The sequence below is a fragment of the Anser cygnoides genome, chromosome 8 (assembly GCF_040182565.1).
Source record: "Anser cygnoides isolate HZ-2024a breed goose chromosome 8, Taihu_goose_T2T_genome, whole genome shotgun sequence".
In the NCBI taxonomy this organism is placed as follows: Eukaryota; Metazoa; Chordata; class Aves; order Anseriformes; family Anatidae; genus Anser; species Anser cygnoides.
This window is the reverse complement of record NC_089880.1, coordinates 1,760,744-1,778,437: the sequence shown is the minus strand read 5'-3', so window position 1 is coordinate 1,778,437 and position 17,694 is coordinate 1,760,744. Positions and strand designations below refer to the sequence as shown.

The 17,694-nt window shown below is 40.1% G+C and overlaps 1 protein-coding gene across 3 annotated transcripts; it reads right to left on the bottom strand.

The window, feature by feature from the left end:
• Nucleotides 1-59: 59 nt before the first annotated feature.
• Nucleotides 60-16,838, bottom strand: EPHX4 (epoxide hydrolase 4). Of its 3 annotated transcripts, XM_048067247.2 has the most exons (7): nucleotides 16,309-16,656; nucleotides 13,788-13,873; nucleotides 10,298-10,455; nucleotides 8,141-8,269; nucleotides 5,486-5,589; nucleotides 4,403-4,551; nucleotides 60-1,009 (listed from the first exon to the last, which is right to left on the bottom strand). In XM_048067247.2, exons 1-7 carry the CDS (start codon nucleotides 16,549-16,551, stop codon nucleotides 775-777), a joined length of 1,104 nt encoding a protein of 367 aa, XP_047923204.2. In that variant the 5' UTR covers nucleotides 16,552-16,656; the 3' UTR covers nucleotides 60-774. The 3 variants fall into 3 exon arrangements, with proteins under 3 accessions (XP_047923204.2, XP_066857695.1, XP_066857696.1); XM_067001594.1 differs by lacking the exon at nucleotides 13,788-13,873 and having other exon boundaries at nucleotides 16,309-16,838; XM_067001595.1 differs by lacking the exons at nucleotides 60-1,009; nucleotides 13,788-13,873 and adding an exon at nucleotides 1,026-3,903 and having other exon boundaries at nucleotides 16,309-16,838.
• Nucleotides 16,839-17,694: the final 856 nt, after the last annotated feature.

Here is a 17,694-nt window from a genome sequence, read left to right as displayed (position 1 = left end):
CCCAGGCCAGCTGGAAGCTTCGCTAAGAAACCGCTCCGTAGGAAGCCAGATAAAGGGAGTAGTGTCAGTTGCATTTTATTGGACAAAGGTGGACTCGATACACATTAGCTCGTAATTTTTCATTCTTCTTGTTCAGGTATGTTGAGTGTACAGGTTCCCATTTTTCAGTCCAAAAAGAAAAAAACACATCACACAAAGCAGCTGCATCCAACAATACAACAAGATCTGTGTCATTATTCACTTGAAGACTAGAAATGTGCCCAGAAAGTTTTCAGTCATTCAATATGCTAAAATACAGATAATAAAAAGAGTTAGTAACTGTTTAATGGTGAAATAAGGGTAAATAATGGTAAAATTAAAAAAAAGAATCAGGTAAATTGAGAATGACAACCCATGACTTCCCTCTGTATGGCACCGCTCCATTCTTTCATTATAAATTTGTAAAAGGCACCATACATTGAGACTGTAAAGCAAGGGAGAAAACAAAACCAAGCAACTTTCTGTGATTTTCTTTCTGTACAAATACATATATCTTAAGGCAGGTGCTTTTATGTGCAAAATACAAGTATACAGGTAAAACCAATGTTGGTATCAGATATTCTCATACTCACTTCTTTTAGCAGTAACATTGGTGTCCGAATGTACAGTACATTGAAAACACTTTTCTCTAACAGAGCTCAAAATAGAAGGCAAGCTGGAAATATGGCCCTGATAACAATTACTTTTTAAATCTGAAGAGCTTTTATGTAGACCCCTTAGAACATGTACAAACAGTCATTCTCTTTTTCTTGTCGTCTCTTCCTTTAGAAAGGTCCATATCAACTTGTTCACTATGTCAGGTTGATCCTGCTGGAGCCAATGACTGGCTTCAGACAAAATAGTTAATCTGAAATGATTTTTAACATAAATCCGTGTAATTTCTGCCATATCAACTTCCATAAACGCATCTCTTTCTCCCCATAACAGCAGGGTTGGCATGATGACTTCATGGTGCTGCAGAGGTAGGCAGCTTTAAAAATAAAATATACTTAGTTTAGTCTTGTTTTATAGAAATCACCAAGACAGGTTTCAATCAACTTAGCTTTTGAAATCAATACATATAATCTTATTGCAAGCTTTCCAGGTTCTGTATTATCTTCTACAACACCAATAAAACATTAATGTGACTCAAAGTACTCTAACTGTTTTTAAGGATGCTAAAGTTACGTGTCTGATTTCAGGAGCTGGTTGCAACAGAGGTCTTATTTTTGGAGCACAAATGGTGCTTCCTCAAGATGCAGAGCTCAGGAGCCACATGGTCTCTGCAAAAGGGAACGTAGAACAATGTGGCCAGAACGCTGTCGGTCAGTGGATTTCCCTGGATTGATGAATGCTATAGCAAATTTCTGAACTTGTATTGTTTACTGTAAGTAGGTTTTAATGAAATATGATGCTTTGATTCACAATTAGAATATGTGTTCAAATCATCCTGACTAGCCCAACTGCTTTCCCAAAAAGTAAAGGAAATGGCAGGCTGCCATTTTTAGACACTGTGGAAGACAGCAGCTAGGGTGTTTCAGACCTAATCAAAATTAAATACTGTGTGGTATAGCTAAAAGTAAAAGTATTTCTAGAAAAAGATATTCTATAGAGCACTGATGACCGCAATACTGAACTGAAGTCAGTTACATTCACTCCTCTATGAAATTCATGATAACTTTCAAACTGGAATAGAGTTCTTTGTCCAAAGAGTTACAGTATGTTTCTGAAGGCCTTGGATTTATGTACCTAAATCTGTGAAAGAACACTGTTCCTTAAAAATTTGCCTCTCATGGAGTAATAATCTATTTAAAACCCGAACATCACAACCCAGAGATTTGGCAGACTGAAACTGGTTTAAGGATAAATACGTTATACGTCATTTTGTTGATATTTTGAAGAAAAGCCCTTAGAAGGTAAAATGTTAATAAAAATTATAGTGCCACAATGACCCATTTAAATTTCCCATAAAAGCTTTTCATTATTTTTATGTAATACAATTATTTTAAACGGAATTACTTTACAAATGCTTCCATATGTTAACGGTAGACATTAGATGGTAGAAGACAAATAGGTACAAATGAAAGACTATTTCAACATAAATCATATTAGCACATCAGAATTTATTCCAAAGCATCTATTTCAGAGATGCTGAAAATTTTATTTATATCCACTCTTGAATTACTTTATCTTAGCCACATATTAGAACAGACAAGCTGCAACAATTCAGAACAGATTCTGTGATCAGATACAAATCATTACTATGCTGATGCCCAAACAACAACTTTAAACCAATAATGTATAAAAATGATATTCTGAATGAACTGTTATGACAGTTAGAGTGCTAGGTTGAAACCTGGGAGTTAGTTAAGAAACTATACTCTGTAAGAAGGGAAAGACGAAGAACAAAGATGGCATGCATTAGTTTAATGTAAGACAAAACTGGAGACTTTGAAGACATTCCTCCTCTCTACTTATATATAACATCAATAATTATTAATGAAATGTCACATTATTATTTAATTGCACATAATTATTTAATTTCATTTTGATGGATGAACTTGGAAAATTCTTAAAATGACTTTTGTAGCAGTGGATTTAGATCTCATTTTTCAAACCAAATTGACCCAACCCACTGAACCATAGCTCATTCATAGTATCGTTTTTTTAAACTGGTTATCTGATGATCTGGTTCAGTACATTTACATTAATCTCTTTAAGTTTCAAACTATTCTGGATCCCTTTACTATTTTTATGTATATTTTTCACTACTGTACAGTTCATTATTATTCCTTTGTGCTAAGTGCCTTGCAAGATTTGTTGCCTTAGGAAAACTCTCCTGGGCCTGTATCTAAAGTACAGTGAATGGAAGGATTGCTGTGCTTTTTATACAAGAATGTGCTCATGATGGATGGAAGTAGGTGATTTCAATTGTCTCTTTGGAAATAACTTCCTAGAAAAAATAAGCCCCGAAGAGCCAAAACTCCAGATGAATAGCAATGGATTGGAAACCTGTCACATGTAAGCGACCAGTGCCAGCCCACTTTCATCAAAAAAATAAACCAAACAGTGCATAAGCATACACACACAGAGGAATTAGTAGTGATTAACAGTAATTAATAGTGATCAACAGTAATTAATATCTGTGAAAATCCATTCTGATTAATAACTGATACTAAGCTTTCTTTCTTGAGCCTGCAAAAAGCCTGAAACAATAGTTGAAATGTGCAACTCTTCTCATCTCATCAGAATCCCACAGCAATCCAGCTACCGGCTGTCACAGCTCCTTCCCTGTCACTGTCAGAGAAGCAGCTGGTTCATGTGTGCTCACAGGTGCGAGGTGCTGCAGCAAATGTGACGAGCAAGGCTTAGGTTCTCCTGCCTCCCTAGCTCCTCGTTAGCCCTATGCTGGGGCCCTGCTGTGTAGTTCCAGGGACAGCATGGAGGGCACAGGAAGAGCAGTAAGGGTGGCACTAAGCGTGGTCCAGGGAAAATGAAAAGTTAATCTACTGCAGAGACTCTGCTGAGTTTAGGAAAGCTAGAGAGGCACTCAGGAGGTTTAGCACTGCTGAAGCCTGGAGGCAGGAACGGACTAAAGAGTTCAAACCCACTCCTCTTGGTATATTCCTTGTAGCTAGCTATAAGGCTGCAAGTCACAAATAGAGAATAAGCAGAATCAAAGATGCTCTGGTCCTGTTAAGCTTTTGGTAGATAACCACAGCGTGTCAGCCACTAAGGCCAAGCCAGTGACTTCCACAAAAGTTAAAACGATCAGAAAACTGTTTGAGAAAATATTAAGCTTGCAAAAATCTTTCCTATGATGCTGGCTTTCCATGACTGCTCCCTGCTATACATGCTCAGTGGTGCCAGTGAGCAATATGAAATCTATGCAAGAACAAAAAAAAGGGGTTAGTAAAAGGGGTTAGTTACTAAACAAACTAACTAATGTTTTTATAAAAAACAGCCCAAGCACAACAAAATTGAAGCCAGACACAGTTTTGTAAAGTTACAAGGAAAAGTGAGGGTAACTTACTTGGAGCTATAATAGAAATTAACATCAATGGTACTTGTTTGCAAGTATTGTTTAGAGATGAATTTTTGTGATTGCCATGAGTTCTGTCAGCGAGGAAGAGGCTTCACTTTATCAGATTGTGAACAAAGATTTTCCTTACCAGCACTCTGGTTGTTTCACTGTTTTGCGTGGATACATCATAAAATTAACTTTGCATTGGGCTGCTTGACACTCAACGCATTCATCACTTGTTGAAACTTTGAAAACAATTGGCTTTTTTCTCTTCTATGTTGGTAGCAGAAGATACAATAACGTTTTTGGCCTCTAGAGGTCTCTAGAATATTTTACCTTGTTGCGGAATGTTACACTGACCTGAAAATATTTCTGTAGTGGTTGATGGGTCCAGTTAATGCTCCGGGTTGTGAAAAGACGTAGAGATAAGCTTCGATATCCTCTGCTGTTAATCTGCAGCCTTTCCTTCCAATTCCAGTGGCCTGGCTGGTAAATAAACTTTTCAGAACCTACAAAGGAGGAATAAAGAGCCTAAGATATCTAAGAAATGTTATTTTTCTCCTTCAAGAGGACACATCTTTCTAAAATCTATTTATACGTTGTTGGGAATAGAATGAATGGTTCAAATGCTTTTATTAGAGAGCTATATGTAAAGCACACACTAAACTTATTTCTGGTGTAACTTACTCCAGAATAATTGAAGTATAGGCAAACATGAGTATCACCAAGTTACTCAGTTCTGCACAGCAACGTGAGAGGCAGAGGCAGGCTGCAGGCACACACTTTTCTCGGGGATGGGCCCCAGCAGCTGAGAGGCTGGGAGGGAGGAGATGGGAGCTCCCCACCTCGCGGTCCCACAGGCATGCAGCACCGGGAGCATGGTACGGGGCTGCATGCGTCTGGGAGGATGCATGCCTTCAGCTGCTTTTTCCATTTCTACACATTTGTATTGATTGTTTAATGTTATGTAAGGTGTTGGCCTTATTGGTTTCTCGGGCACGATTAATCACCTGGAAGAATGTGCTAGCCAGACTCCCAGGCTGCCTGCCCTGAAGCAGGCAGTGAGGGACGAGAGGATGGCCCACCACTCACAGGAAGCTTTGGCTAAGTCAGCAGGAGTTCTCCAGGCACCAAATGTGTCCCACAGCATTGGCAGAAGTAAAATGTTACCAGCTGACTACTGAGGTGGAGCAACACACAGTAGAGATGGAGGTTAAAAGGATGTATGTACCTGAATGCCTGCCAGAAATGCAAAAGCAATTGTGAATCCCACAGATGGTATACACTTATATTCCACTTTGTATAAATATATACAACTGAAGAAAAATCAGAAAGCTCTTTATTTTTTCCAGTAATTATTACATCAGAAGGCACCAACATAGGTAGGCAATTCTTCCATCACTGACAGTTAAATATATAAAGAAGAGCACTCAGTTTGCTCACCTTGAAATCATTTACTGTAAACATGAATTCAGGAAACCATGGCATTTGGAAAAAGAAGTAGTAAGCAGATTTAATCAATTGTGATGGATGTCGTAGAATGTATTCTGAAACAAAAATGCCCATGAATTAAAAATGAAAACTGATGACTCAAAGCAAATTACTGCTAATATCACTATTTTTTAAACTTAAAGGAATGCTTTAAAAATACTACGTTCGAGTATGCTATGTTACATAAGATGATTACTGTTTCAGGAGTAAGTATATGATGTGGCCATTAAAATATACTTCTTGTTTTATAAGTGGTAATAGAAACAGACAGCAAAACTGAAGCCTGCCAAAGATTGGGTGAGAGCACTGACATTTGAGAGTTTAATTGCTTGATATGATTTTCACTTAGAGATCTATTTGTATAGCGAGTCCAAGGCATTTTTTCAGGTGTAGAATAAGAGGCATAAATGCAAGTATTACTTCTGTCATTTCAGTATTTCTGTCATCAAAGATGTGATGTACAGAAATCTGTAGATGACAATCCACTTACATTGTAAAGGGAGCATCAATCCTGGTCATGAAAGGACAGAATTTTTCTAAGTCTTCTTTCTTGGCAATTTCAAGAACCGTAATCAAGATTACAGTGCCACTTTTGAAAGACATTGAAGAATATATAACAGGAGAGTGATACAGCCAAATTTGCAATCTCTTTTTTGAAACTGAAATTTTATGTCTCTGATAAATTGCAAGAGCCAACACCGACATTCAAGTGTCTAACTTCTCAAAGCAAGCACAGAATGTACGCAGATACCAGGAGGTCTAGAACCTATCCTTTAGATATGCGAATTCAGAAAAGCAAAATTGCACTCCCATTCTGGTAGTGAATAAAAATGGGTTTAAAAAAAAAAAGTAAATTGGAGCCTCAGCCACCTTCTAAGCACTCATATCTTACACACTCCTAAACTGCATCAGTCATTACATTTTTCCATTAATGGACCATCATCGATAATGCTTACTTGACTTTTCTGTGCTAATATATTACTATTATGTTTCCAAATATGTTATTAAACTAAAATATTTCCAATATTGCGTGACATACAAAGTTTTTGTTTTAAAATTTATTTTTACTAAGAGGATTATAGAGATTTTCTCAATATTGGGAAAGGATAAATCACCATTTTCTAATAGGGAGACTTCCCCGCCTCATTGCTTAATCTAACAAATACAGCACTGTTACCAGTCCATTGATGTTAGAATATGTGAATGTAGTGGTAAGTCAAAAAATCCTGAGATGGAAACTCTCAAAAAATCTGGTATCATAATTGCTATCAGTTAGCAATGAGAAATGGCATGCATTAAGTAACTAAGTCATTAAGGTGTGCCCAAAGTAGTGATATGTAAGGCACAAAGAAAGATCGTGATTTCAAATGCATAAATACAATAATCCCTTACGAGTGGTTGGGAGGATGTTAACGGCTATTACAGAATTAATTGTGTAAATAAAAAAATAATTAAAACCCAGACTTTTATCATAGTAAAGATTACGATGTTAAAGGCAATGGAGAATACTCCATTTATAAGCTATTTTCATTTAATCCACAGTCAAACAAATTTGATCCAGGGATACTTTATGAAGCTACATAACATGTTTTGTACTTTTAAAAATATGCAAACAAATACTAAGAAAAGCTATAGTAATATGTATTTTGCTTCTGTACAGCCTGGCTCCCAATCTCAGTGAAAATGCTGCAAAAGCTCCTGCTTGCTCCAGTGGTGGGGAATGGACATTTCGTTGGGTAAGTGAAGCTTAACTACCTGGCAAAATATTCTTTAATACCATAGAAAGGTGGCCAAGAACACTGTGAGAACAATAGGTATGAATGGTTCTGAGATGAAAATTAAAGCTTCACTGAGTTTTCTCAACTATTTCTGGGCAAGTGGGGTGACTTTAGAATGGAAATAGTATAAAGTCTGCAATTTAAGAAATTAAAATCAATGAGATACTACTGTCATTGTAACTACTGAACATAGATCTAATACCTACGAAATATTTTGTCATTCTGGGTAGCAGACAAGCTCAAAGCCTATCATACAACAAATTCCGCTAGTGCACCCTTTTTGAACTCATTGCTAGCACACTCCTCTAGTATGTAGCCTGAAGAAGTTGTCTTGTTGCAGTGAATATTGTACAAGATCATAGTTTCATTTGTCACCTAAATCAGGATTAAACTCTAAAAGTCTGATCGTCATTTATACAAAGGCTGTTTTGTAGTTATAATAATGCAGTGAGACCTTAACCTAGGCATAATGCAATACACATTCATGTTCAGGGAACTTTATCCTGCCAGGTTCATGTACATGAAAATTATGTTTTTGTGAACCTTCCAGGACTAAGAAAAAAGATCAGTAAATTTGCTTGCAAACACTCCCACTTCCTACAGTAAATTTTTTCCCAAAGTAAAATACCTAATACTTTACAGCTTCATAAAATACACTCCAGATTGTGAGAAGGACTGAGTTCTGGTAACTTATCCGCTGAACATCTAGAAGAGCAAGTAGTTGGTTCTTCTTTAAGCAACCTCAAAGAAAACACAATCTTAATGAAAATGCAAATAGTCTGGGTTAACACATATACATATGTAACATTATAACTATTATAAAACTCACCTGTAAACACAGAAGGATGAGGGAAATTAACCACAATCAGCTTAGTCACCATTTCAGGGTAACATATAGCCACTAACCAAGCGATCATTCCTCCCCAGTCATGGCCAATCAACACGCACTTGTTGTATCCTACCACATAAACACAGATTTGTGCTTTTATTTCAGTGAAATTTGTATCCATAAAAAATATTGCAATTTCTGGGTAAAGTAGGTGGTCCAGCATATGTATTAATGTAACTATGTAATACTGCACTGCTTCCATTACTAAAGGCAGAAAAAATAGTGCATTATTATAGCTAAAAATTTAGTACATAATTAAAATTATTTAATTTAGCTTCAATCACACTTGAAGTGTAAATGTGAAGCTGAAGTAATTTGGCATCCAAATAGCCACACATATCAGCTAATTCAGGGTCAAATGCATGATTCAAGCTGCAGTCATTATAATGCATGTACAGTTACTGTGTTTAGGGAGTTTGAAGTTTGAAACTGCAAACAGAAAGACTGAGATGTCCTGAGCCCCTCCTGAACAAAATTAATCTTTATGAATTGCTTTGAATATGGGAGGTTATCTAAGGACTAAACACCACCATTATGCAAAAAGGGGGAATTACACTTAATAGCCATATATATAATACATATACATATTAAACACATTTATATATTTAGCAGGCTTGTAGCACTTTTCCACATGCTGTTTTAATGGCAATTTTAAAAGCTCTTAGCATTCATCTACTTATTCTTCCATTCATGAAAATGGGACTTTTGCAACAATAAAAGGAGGAAAAATCATGACTGTTTTTGAAAGCCTAACTACTCCTCCTTTAACCCTTCCTAGAATACATACTACAGTCTCACATGCCATCACAATCCTCCTTGAGGATTGTAATACTGAGTATGTATGCTACAAATAAAATGTATAAAAGCCCAAATGTTTTGAATTCTGACAGAAATTTGGACACAGTTGTCAAAGCATCTTAAAACCCCTCTTGAATAGAAATCTCATGGAGCATTTGTGATATAATCAAGTTCTCCAAAAGAATTTACCTTGGGGTTAGAACAAACTATGATAGGAAGCCTCAGAAATACTTTTTTTTTTCCCCCAGAAATACTTAAATCCCTATGAAATTGCATTATGATGAGAGCACTTCACAAGCATAACCATGGCATTACCATGGAGATTAACACAACCAGTGAAAGTTGGAAAATGTAAACACAGTGTGGGGACAGCTTGCCCAATTTTTTGATGCTATTCAAATATCACAATCAAAGCAAATCCTAAATTCAAACCTTAAGACTGGCATCACTGCTCTGCTATTTCTTCATGTGAAACGCAGGAAGTTGTACTTATCTCTAGCACTGTATCCCTAGAGTATCCAAGGAATTAAAATGGTTCAGAGAATGGGTCTAATCTCATCTTATTATTGGTACAGAGGAGAAATACCCTTCACTAGGTGTTAGTTTATTGCCAGAACAGCTATACTTCCTGCTGAACTGGAGGAGCAAATTTTGCACACTTGCTTTAGTTCAAGATTACCACACCGTGTATTTGCCACAGAGAGCAATGTATTCGCTGTTCTTCCTTCTGTTGCTTTCATTGCTGTATAAGACACGGGGATTCAGCTCTTGTGCACTGACTACTATGCAGGAGTAGTATTTTGGGATTTTTTTTTTCTTAACACAGCAGATGCACTGTCACCATATTTGTAAAGCCCACAACATTTATTCTATCTTGTTTGTGCTAGAAGAATTTCACCTGATACCAGTTCTCTTGTCTGCAAGTGCTATTAGACTAATCTACAACAGTACCCATTGAGTGCAATGGGTAGGAGTAAGTGAAAGTCTTTTTAGTTAGGGGAAAAGACCAAAGGTTTGTCCTGCTGGATTTCACAGCATTTTAAACTCATGACGGAAAATCATCTCTACATATTGTTTACGCAGACATACATGTGACAATTGGAAAACAATTTTTTTCCACTAGTATTGATAATCGTCCATAAAATATGAGTATCTTTAGCTTTATATCCATACATATCCATAACGTGTATATGTTAAACAGAATGCATTTTTTTTGAAATCAATTATAGATATTAATGTGTTTTCTTTTCCCAGAAAATTAAATTGTCTATGATCTGAGTAGTTTCTCTTTTAACGCACCCAGAGATTCCAAAATATCCTTTATATCTGTTATCAGGCAATCTAACTTGTAATTTTCTTTGTGAGAAGGAGCATCTGTTTCTCCATAACCTCTCAAATCCAGGGCCACCACTCGATATTCGCTTTTAAATTCCCGCAATTGATGGCGCCAAGAATACCTAACAAAGAGGAAAAAAAAAGTTGGAGTTATAAGGTCAAGCAGTATGATACTAAAATGCAGTCAATGCTTTTGCTCCCAGATAGCTGAACGTAAGTTATCATGGCTTTGTTTGCAATGAGATTCTTTTTTCTTTCTGTGGTACGCTGATAGTTGTTTGTGGCTACAGCAATTTTGTGCTCCCTTCTTGAATTCTCCAGTAAGGAAATGCAGCTGCTAGAGCGGGGGCATGGCCAGAGCCTGGATATTTCAGTGGTTTCTAGAGTCTGGCGTGGTCCCTTTGTTGCTAAGGAAGCAGGCAACCAGAGCACAGAGAGAAGTATTCTGTTTTATCTTTGTAACCATAATATCATCCAAAAAGAAAGGTCTGACAAGCTTTCTTTCCTCCCTGGCTTGTTCACATGCAAATTTTGGTAAGACTAGAGAAATATGCCTCAAGGGACAGATTTTTTTTTCTCTTCAGAAAAGGAATGTCAGATAATTCATATGCTAAATTAACCAAAGAAAGAAATACAATGAATAACGAATGAACTTGGTGAATTCCATATGATTTATGTTATGTACACCTCTGTATTGCTATACTACCAGAATTGTTCCAGAGCAATCTCACAGTGTGTTGGTACTGCATAAAGTATTGTATTGTTTGCATTTCTATGGAAAAGTGATAGCATTACATACTTTAAAGACATACAAGGTAAAGAACTTAGTAAGTCCTGGGCTATTCCTCATTCTGTTTTAGTACATACTGAGTGGATGACTGCATTATAAGAGCAAAAACAATAAGAAAATGGAAGGCTTGATCCTACAAGAACTGCCTGCCTTCAATTGTTAATTTAAACCAATTAAATTTCAGAATAGCCACTACCAAGAAAGACATGGCCTTATCTTATATTGCAATAGAAAGGTACACGAAAAACACGATCCTTCTAGGTCTATGTAACAATGGCTGAATCCCTCTTTGCTAGGATCTAGCTTTTATTTCTGCTCTCGTTTCAATAGTCTCAGATAAATGATATTTATCTGAATGCATTTGAATCATCAGAAGCACAGAATTCTACCTTAATTCAAAACAGTGTCTATATCAGTCCATTGGCTGTTCCACTTTAGCTTTGCCTCCAGCCTTGCCTCCATGATTTTGAACATACCGTAAGTAATATTACAATAATACCCATTAATTATAGAAATTTGTATTCATGTAAACAGAACAGTCAGAATCTTTTCATGTCAGTGCTGTATAATGCAAATGCAAGACTTAGCAAAGATCTCTAGGAATTAAATTTTTAAAGGCATTATACAATAACTTGGAAGCTGAATTTGCCATGGTAACTGTTGCAGCTATCATATATACCTGAGTAAGAATAATCAACAAAGCCCATAAATAAATAAATAAACTGCGTTTGTTTTAGAAACATGTCTAGTTGCTATCCTCATCTCCTGTTTTCACAACAGTCTATCAGTCACCAAATGTCTGGCTGACTGGGCTTTATATCCAAAGAAATCCTTTAACCCTATCTGAAATGTAACTACTGGACAATTGTTCTGCAGGCATAATTTGGAAACGCTGGTGGATGCCTTCATTTTCATAAGGCTGAATAATGGAAACTACTCTGTGACTTTTTGATCACATTATTTCTGAAGGGCAGCTTGTATAAAATCTAGGAGCTAACACATGTCTTTATAGGTACTCAGCTGTCTCAATACATCATGCTCATTTTCAAATATTTGAATATTGTCTTTCCACAAAATTGATATTGATTTTCAAGTTCTTGTACATCTAAAGCACTTAATGGCTCTGGTGCATTATATTCTTTAGTGATCTTTCATCTTCAGATGTACTCAGTCACTCACTAAGGTCAGTGTTGTCTGGTTATAGTTGTCTTGCTTATAACCTTGAGACATTTGAAGGCAGAGGATTTGTTACAATTGAGAATTGTAACTGTGAATCTTATCCATTTTTATCCATTTTTTTTTGCTAGTCAAACAGTACAAAGCTGATGCTGTTTTAAAATCTCTTGTGATTATTTTATTACATGCTCTCAGAACAATCTCTGTTCTTGCATTAAAATTCTGCACTAATTGAATTAGCATCAGTATTTGTAGTGTGACTAATTTATAGACTAATTGTCATTTACCATTGCAAACCATGAAAACAGCTCTCTGAATTTTGAAAACAATACACTGGATCTCAGTAGAATAAATACATAAAATGCTGAATTTTGCATATTATTCCCACTGCAGGGGAAATTAGCTCTAGTCTCAGCTGTCTTATTATGTTAGAATACACGTTAAATACATGTTATGCAAGATATGCATAATGCTTGCATAGAATATGCAACTCCCCTCCGTCTAACTGACTTTTAATCAAAGTTTACAGCTTTTAGACTTTTAATTAGCAATTTATTATTAGAGTAATCTGCTTCTTTGAAAATGTATTGTAAAGTAATAAATATGACTTTCTACCGTCATCCTCAATGCCTTTATTATCTCCAGGAAATTTCTAAGGGAAGAGAACTGACCTCTATTTTACCTGGGTCACTTTATCATGGCATGACCTGAGTCCAGCTTGAAAGATCACAATTCCAACGCTGGAGCCTAGCTCCATATCTGAGTTTAGAAAGGAAAAGGATCATTTAATTTGCTGAATTACTGGCATCACCACTTCCTCTATTCACTTACTGATTTTAGGTGTAAGTTCTGCATGCCGTGCCTCACTAGGCAAATCTGGCAGTGACAGCCCAAGCAATTCTGTTCAAACGCTGGACACATGACTGCTTTTCTTTGTTACAAACAAACATTTTGGGTTGGTTGTGATTCGTCATTCATCTTATGACGAACTAAAAATAGAGCCTTCTTCCCTGAGTAGCACTCTGAAATTAGGCTGCAAAGTAGCCTATAGAATTCACAGTTCTCCCCCTCCCCTAGTTAAAACTTACATGTAGTATTTTTAACAAAGCCATCCGTACTGCACACATATCTTGGATCCTCATTTTAGCACCCTCTACTATAATTCCTAAGTTTAGCCATGTCAGTATAAATGTTATGTGTTTTCCAAGTGGGAAGTTCATTAAAAATGAGTAGTTCCTCCCCAAAATTTGAATGAAAGTGTACAGACAATACAAAAAAAAGATAGTTGGGTTAAGTCAGACTGCAGGATTTTTTTTTGTGGTTGCTGCAGTTAAAAATTTCAATGGTTTGTTTCCTACTAGAACTTAATGCTTTTAGTATTCATAGATATATAAAAAAGTTCACTTTGAGGATATTTAAGCTTGATCATCACTCTCAGGTATCTTAAGCAGCCTCATTTATACAACGAAAGCTTGTAGGGAGTTTTACCAGAATTCTGGAAAGCCATGAAGCAGCAGCATGAGTGGTTTACCCCTTTCTCCAGCAGCCACATAATGGAATCTTAACCCTGAATCCTAGAACGAGAGAAGAAGAAGTATTGTGTTTTTATTGCTGCATAGAACTGCTGTACTTGGATTTGAGAATGAAAATGGCTTTAGACAATACTCTAAGGAACAATGTATTGTCCCTGAAAAAAAAATCGAATTGTCAATTCTCAAAGCTGAAGTCTAACACGTTCCCGAGATCAGGTACCACTGCCCCCTGGCAATGCTGAGCATCCCACACCCCAGCTGCTACAGTCCTGGGCAGGGCGTCCTTGCTGCGTGCCAAGCTGTGTTGACTGTGTGTCGATTCAGCCATGAGCACACTCATGGTCTGAAAGAGCACACCCATGGGCACTAGGCAGTGAGGATCATTGTAGGAACTAGGACCTTTCTTCACACAGACATGGCATGTGCTTTGTGGAAAGACTTTAAGACATAGTATACTTTAAATGCACTTTCACACTTTCGCTTAGTTTCTAAGGTTGTGCAACTATTTAAAAACTATTTAAAACCATCACACTGCAGTGTGGCACAATAAAGGATGGCATGCATTCTTAAAAACATAAAGAAATCGAAGTTAAGCAACTACAAAGCAAGTACTTTTTGCTTGTTTCTTTTACTGTTCAAGGCTTCAGACTTGCTTCAGAAAATAAAGCCTTAATGTAATCATCTTCTTTGTAGCCTAGCCACTATTTCTGATGCACCTTTTAAGAAAATGGGTCTTACGAGAATTACCAGCAGGCAAGTAACTTACTGTTAGCAGTCCAGATGCTGAACACTGAAATGCCACTGAAGTGAATAAATGCAAGCTTGCACTAACTCCAGGTCAAGTCCAGTAAATAAGCTGAAATTATGCCTACCAGGCTACTGAATTCTTGCACAGGGGTGGATACAGAAGTCAGCAAAGACTTAGCTCACAAAATACAACATGCTGTTTAGAAGTCATGTGAAAGAAACTGCAGGAAGAAAGGTCATACAGCTCCTGAACAAATGTCAGAGCCTGCACCATCGCTGCTATTTTAAAAAGGGAAGAAAAAAACCCTGCCTTTGCAGTAGATCAAGATCTCATGTCATGTTGAGGATCGCAACTGCACAGGTTTTTCTTGCCTGAGATGCTTCAGAGTCTCTGAAATACCTTGGCACTGCTAAGTCACCAACCAGCTAAAAAGCCATGAACTTACATCTTGGTTTTGGAAAGAGCTCTGGAATGGAAAAAAATGTTTTCGTATCTTCATATTCACTATAGATATAGTAGGAACTTTTGGCTCAGTTCTGCCCAAAGTTACACTAATATTTCTCTTCTGGGATGCCAGTGAATTTGGAGTCCCTAGAAATACAGATGGTGGTACATTTCTAAGCACTTGCTGATACCTTCTCACTACATTTTAGGGCCAGTACATCATCTTCACCATTCCCTGTATCATCCCTGCCTTTGACCCCTTTAAAACAACAGAAGTTTCTCAGTTCTCTTCCAGAGATTCTCATTCCATGGGTAGTCGGTTCGCCCTCCTCCATCCTGCTTCTTTCAGTTAGTGTCCTTTAGGGATTTACCCTCAGTGCTTTTACTTTAATCTATTTATTGCTTTTAAGGACATGGCCTTTACCCATACAGATTCGATCGTCACTTGCACAGCAGCAGTTTAAATGTCACATGCCCCAAAATAAGCCCACCCTCTACCTTTTCGGTTGCTCCTTTCAGTTCCCTTTTTTCTGTTACTGCAACAATCCTTGCAGTCCCCCAAGACACACGTAGGTCATTGCCATCTTATCTGAAACACGCTTTGTTCTTTCTTTTGCTGAAATCTGTCCAGGTCTGTAGGATACATGTAGGAAAGCCATACAGTAGCCAACGGCAAGCGGGTTTCATATTGCCCGAAAAGCGTGACCAACCGTCACATCGACAGAGTTCCCTTTGCCCCCAGAGCTCTCTCCGTCCTGCCACAGTCCCCACTTCCCAGCACCCCAGCCACTTGCAGTTTGGCACTATAGGGAAGAAGAATGCAGCACAGGAGTGAAGAAGCATGTGCGTGCCTCCCAGTGATGCTGGAAAAAGAAAGCAGGCGGATCACGAGCAGCGGGGAGGCTCGGTAGTTCGGATCAGTGCCGCCTGGCAAAAAAAGCACCTGCCCGGACCCCACAGAACTTAGGGCTCGGCACTCGTTTCACCCCAAATACGGCTCGAGGACATCCGCGGCGCCTTCTACGACCCCGGGAGCTCCCCAGCTCCGCGGGGCGCTGCTCCCGGGGGGGGCCAGGACCGGGGCCCTTCCTCCCTGCGGCCCCTGCGCACGGCGGGGACCCCGCGGGGACGGGCCGGGGGCACAGAGGCAGGGACAGGGACAGGGACAGGGACAGGGACAAGGACGCGCGGGCACGGGGAGCGCGCAGGACAGCCGCGCGCACGGGGCGGGGGCGCGCTCGCGGGGGCGCCCTCGGGCCTTTCCCGCCCTGCCCCGAGCCTTCACCTTGATCCGGACGTAGCAGTGGGTGCCCAGCGAGGGGTCGTTGAGGCAGGCGGGAGGGTTCTCCCGCACCGCCCGGCGGAACGTCTCGCCCGGCCGCCGGCCGATGCTCCAGAGCAGCCGCAGCCCGGCGATGCAGGCGCACAGCCCGCAGTAGCCGTACACCAGCGCCCAGAAGAGCAGCGCCCGGGCGGCCGCCAGCAGCCGGCGGGCGGGCGGCGGGCACGCAGCGCTGGGTCTCGCCATCGGGCCCCGCCGCCGCCGCCCGGGAGGGGCTGCGAGCGCCGCCGCCGCCAGGAGCCGCCCGAGCTGAGGCACCAGCAGCGGCAGCGGCACGCCCGCCCCGCGGCCCCCCGCGGCCCTCGCCCCGCCGCCGCCGCCGCCGCCGCCGCCGCCGCCGGGCACAGCGCCGCGCCGCTCTCCCGCCGCCGCCCCGGCCGTAGCGGCCCGGCCCGGCCCCGGCGCTGCCAAGCGGCTCCCCCCGGCGCCAGGCCACGCGGGGCAGCCTCGCCTCCCATGCCCCGCGAGGGCCCGGGGCGACGCCGCTCCGCCGGAGGGTTGGGGCGCGCTCACCTCCTTTGCGCAGGGAGTGAAGCTCGGGGAGGTGGCTGCGCGCTTGCAGCCCTGTGGTTGTAAAACTGCCTTCTGTCCTTAGCAATTGGCCGCTGAAAGGTCAGCCTGTAATACATTACTACCTTAAGTGCATGCTGTCAGCGTGCACGTTTCTGAAAAACACGCCGATTCGGAGCTCCAGCACGAACATCTATAAAAACAGAATTTATTCTAATCAAGAAATTTGCTAGCAGAGGAAATTGGATCATCGTTACCGGATCAGTTCCAGCAGGGATCAATGTGCTACTGAGATCTCAGCCATACAAGGTGGACATTAGCCAAGCTGATGCCCGTCCACTAGCTGCAAATTGCTCCAGGGACAAGGCAAGGAGGCTGTCACACACGCGGCCACAGATACTGAGATACAAAGAACGGTGCCAGTCAGCACATATCAGGTGTGAACCTACTGATAGGTAAAGAGTAATTCAGGATTAGAACAATTTATGTAATCCAAAATTACAAGATAAAGCACGACTATATTACGCCATTGATCCTACATGTTATCAAAACACAGATACATGCTGCAGTTGGTTAGTTCTGCAAGATGAAGAAGCATGGGCTGAGTAGTTGCTGAGTGCAAGAAAAGCGGCATTGAGCTTGCGTGTTAAATTCTGATCCAACTCATCGCAGAGCCTGCTCACCTCTGCTCCATGGTGTAAGCCCCTTGTTTCTCAGGGTACAGGCTGGTCCATGGCTTCTAGAGGCCATGTGGGAGAGTCACTGCCAATAAGGCAGAACCGTGCACAGCTGCTGGCAGGGCTTCTGAGGATTTAGCCA